Here is a 4286-nt window from a genome sequence, read left to right as displayed (position 1 = left end):
ATATATATATATATATATATATATATATATATATATATATATATATATACATACGTACATATCTACATGTGTGTGTGTGTGTGTGTATGTATGTATATATGCGACACATATATGTGTGTACGCGTTATGATAGATATGTATGTATATAGATCTAATATTTATACATTTATGCATACTGTATATGCAAATGTGTGTCATGTGCAAGTGTGCATCTGCATGTGTGTGTACATGTGCCTTTTTTTAATTCATATTGCGTATGCACATAGAAAAGAGAAAGAAGTAAAGGCACTAAAATAGACATTAAAAAACCAAATCTATAAAAAAAAATTCAAAAAATCTATCAAAAAAAATATATACACGTGCACGATATAAATATATATATGCATATATATATATATCTATATAAATATATATATGTATATATATATATATATATATATATATATATATATATATCTTTAAATAGATAGATTTGGAAGCATGTGTATTATATCAACAAATGGGGGAAAGTGCTACCCCCACTAAGGAATTATTATATTAAAATGTGACCAAATTTAGGGAGCAGCAGGAATTTCATGTATAATTAGGGCATACCAAATATGGGAGAGAAATGCGGTGGGAATGGTGGTGGTGGTGGTAGTGAGAGAAGTGGTGATTGCATGCACCATCATCCTGTGAATCCTGAGGTGTATGGGATGTTATTTATAGCAGAAGGAAGGAGGGTGAGGTGGTAGGTGGAGGAAAATTGTACATATGACCTCTGACCTTCATGTGGTTTTGACCATGTTCTTTGTTAGTGTTGTTGTTTCTGTTTTAATTAAGTGATATAATTAATAGAGTTTTCATTTGGTTGCTTAATTCTCTTGATAACGATTTTTATTTCTAATATTATTACTTCTGCATTTCCATTCCTTGGAATACCATGGCAGATACTGCTGCTCTCAGTGTATATATATATACATACATACATACACACACACACATAAACATAAGCTTCTCCCTCCTCCTATCATCATCATCACCATCATCATTCTCATCTTTTTGTTGTGGTCCCATCTGTGGTTTATATATACATTGTACACACACACATATATATATATATATATATGTTTATATGTATGTTTATATATATATATATATATATATACACATACAGGTAGCTCCTGGATTTCAGATATGTTGTGTGCCTGGAACTGGTGCCACAACACAGAATTCTGTAAAGCAAAATGCAGTTCCTTATCATTACTCATGTTATGCAACAGAGAAAGCCAAATGTGAAAAGAAATTTTGCATTTTGAAATTCCACATCATGGTAAGATTTTCCCAGGAACACAACACCTCTGTAGCTCAAAGTACACGTGCATGTGTATATATATATATATATATATATATACACATATGTGATGTGTGTGTGTGTGTGTGTGTGTGTGTGTGTGTGTGTGTGTGTATATATATATATATATATATATGTATATATACATTAAGTAGAAATGGAAGAGAAGGGTATGTGTTGATGGCACCAGCTGTACCCATTATTGCCATTTCCCTCCAGCACCATGTTTCTGTGATTCTTCATGTTTTTTTTTGTGGGGAGGGAAAGATTATATTATTATTATTATTGTTATTATTATTATTATTGCGGCTATTTAAAAAAAAAAAAAAAAAAGAAAATTTTTTTAAAAAATACGAATATTGCTGCTATAACTATATTTAATAATGACAGTTATTCCCGTTGAACATAATGATAATGATGACGGTTAATGGTAATGATGACGACGGTTACGATGATCACAATGATAATGACGATGCTGATGTACTTGCCGTTGTTCGTGTTGTTGTTGTTGTTACTCAGCAAAGTGGCAGTGGAGGTGGTGGAGGTGTAACTGTTGTTGCAGTTAATGATGTAGTTGTATGTTGTATGTTGTTGTTGTCGGTGTTGTTTTTGTTGTTGTTGTCAATGAAACAAAGTGGCAGTGTTGATGTTATCGATGCAATTGTTATCATGGATGACGTAGCAATAATAGTAGTAGTAGTAGTAGTAGTTGTAGTAGGAGCTGTAGTAGTAGTAGTGGTGGTGGTAGCAGTAGTAATCATAGTAGTAGTGGTAGTTTGATGTTATTTCTGATGATGTAAGTAGCCCATTCACTCATTCGCGCCGATGTCGTCTTCCTCGTCATGCTTCGGTGGTTTGCAGTATTTGTAGCGGTGGTTCATGTGTTGGCTGTAAGAACCAGAATGACTGAAGCGCTTGGAGCACTTCTTGCACTGGAATGGTTTCTCACCGCTGTGCAGCCGCTTGTGTTCGGTTAGGTGGTGCTTGTGTTTGAACGCCTTCGGGCACTCATCACACACAAACGGACGTGCTCCTGCCAAAGAGGAGGATTCAGGAACGTGTGAAAATGGAAAGAAAAGAAAAGAAAGACACAAGTATTAGTGAACAAGTTCAATGGAAAAGGAATCAATGGAATATAAACTTTTAGGGGCCAGAGGAGAGGAAGATAGTACAGAAATGAGAGAGGAGACAGAAAAGGGGGCAATTACAAAGTGTTACATATATACAGTAAACCCTTGACTATTGCGGGTGTTACTTTCAAAAAACCCCTAAAATAGGTGAAAATCCATGAAGGAGAAACAGTACTGTACTGTATACTCTTTTACTTGTTTCAGTCATTTGACTGCGGCCATGCTGGAGCACCGCCTTTAGTCGAGCAAATCGACCCCAGGACTTTATTCTTTGGATGCCTAGTACTTATTCTATCGTCCTCTTTTGCCGAACCGCTAAGTTACGGGGACATAAACATATACATACATATATATATATATATATATATATATATATAGAGAGAGAGAGAGAGAGAGCAATACATTATGGAAAACGTGTTAAAAATCATTATCATCAACATCAAAGGCAATTATTTCCAGGATAATGTACAGCTTCTTAAACAAAACACAATCATCCCACCCTTTCACCACCCCTAACAACATGTCCAATTACCTGGTGGTGACACCTGGTATCCACGACAAGAGTGATTCAGGAGAGGATTAATCAGAGGAAGGATTAGTCGAAAGGAAGAGAGGACTTAACTAAAAGTGCTACATGTAAGTAGCTTGATACACCCAGACCCAGACCCACTGTGCCCACTCTGCTGACACAGAAAGACTTGATACAGATGGATGAGTGTGTGGGTTGTGCAACTTGCTAGAAAGAGCAGCCAAAAATCTCCCTCTCAAAAAGAACACTCTATCATCTCTAATGTGAATGGTTCTGGAGAATTTGACAAGAGATAATAATATAGATATTGGTTTAGAATCGGCATAGGCATGGCTGTGCGGTTAAGAAGCTAGCTTTGCAACCCCAAGGTTTTGGGGTTCACTCCCAGTGCAGGGCACTTTAGGCAAATGTCTTTTATTATAGTTTTAGGTTCACCACTGCCTTCTGAGTGAATTTGGTACATGGAAACTGTATAGAAGCCCATTGCGGTTATGTGTATGTATGAGTGGTAAGTGTCTGTGTTTGATACCACTACTGCTTTCACAACGGGTGTTGGTTTATTTATGTCCCCATAACATAGCAGTTTGGCAAAAAGAGACTGATAGAATAAGTACTAGACTTGAAAAGAAATAAATAAATAAACACATCAAGGTGGTGCCCCAGCATGGTCGTAGTCCAATGACTGAACCAAGTAAAAGATAACTGAAAATATTTCTGGTATAATGAGCAAATATCATTTTTATTGTTTAACCCTAGGTCAGCCATGTCAATCAATGGTAGTCCAGCCATGACAGCCACTGTCTTTCTATACAGCCAAGATTACATTTAAGGACAATTTGGCTGCAATTTCTGGCAGGTTGAGCAACTACATTAAGGCTCTCGTTTACTCTTTTATGAATCACTTTGTGTTTCATTGTGGGGCAAAATGCAGGAAGGTACTGAGGAGTTGTACCCTGCATTTCGATATAGAGGTACTTTCTGATGTTCAGTGTTGCTGCAGCTTGGAATCTCAAAGCTGAGATAATGCATGATTAATTCAAAACAATGTAAAAGCACCCACTACACTCTCGGAGTGGTTGGCGTTAGGAAGGGCATCCAGCTGTAGAAACTCTGCCAGATCAGATTGGAGCCTGGTGTAGCCATCTGGTTTCACCAGTCCTCAGTCAAATCGTCCAACCCATGCTAGCATGGAAGGCGGACGTTAAACGATGATGCTGATGATGATGATGATGTGAATAAACAGGCGTTGCATTTAATACAATAATCGTCATCATCGTCATCATCAGTTTTTCCG

General features: G+C 36.7%; 1 protein-coding gene across 2 annotated transcripts in view; it reads right to left on the bottom strand.

Annotated features, from left to right (window-relative positions):
* Positions 1-471: 471 nt before the first annotated feature.
* The window catches only part of LOC106881604 (zinc finger E-box-binding homeobox 2), a 50447-nt gene continuing 46632 nt past the window's right edge, over positions 472-4286 (bottom strand). For both annotated transcript variants that reach the window (XM_052973920.1, XM_052973921.1), the window contains exon 5: positions 472-2366. In XM_052973920.1, coding sequence (XP_052829880.1) covers positions 2143-2366 — 224 coding nt within the window. In that variant the 3' untranslated portion in view covers positions 472-2142. The remainder of the gene's footprint in view (positions 2367-4286) is intronic.

The sequence above is a fragment of the Octopus bimaculoides genome, chromosome 17 (assembly GCF_001194135.2).
Source record: "Octopus bimaculoides isolate UCB-OBI-ISO-001 chromosome 17, ASM119413v2, whole genome shotgun sequence".
Classification (NCBI taxonomy): domain Eukaryota; kingdom Metazoa; phylum Mollusca; class Cephalopoda; order Octopoda; family Octopodidae; genus Octopus; species Octopus bimaculoides.
This window is presented reverse-complemented; position numbering and strand designations above follow the sequence as displayed.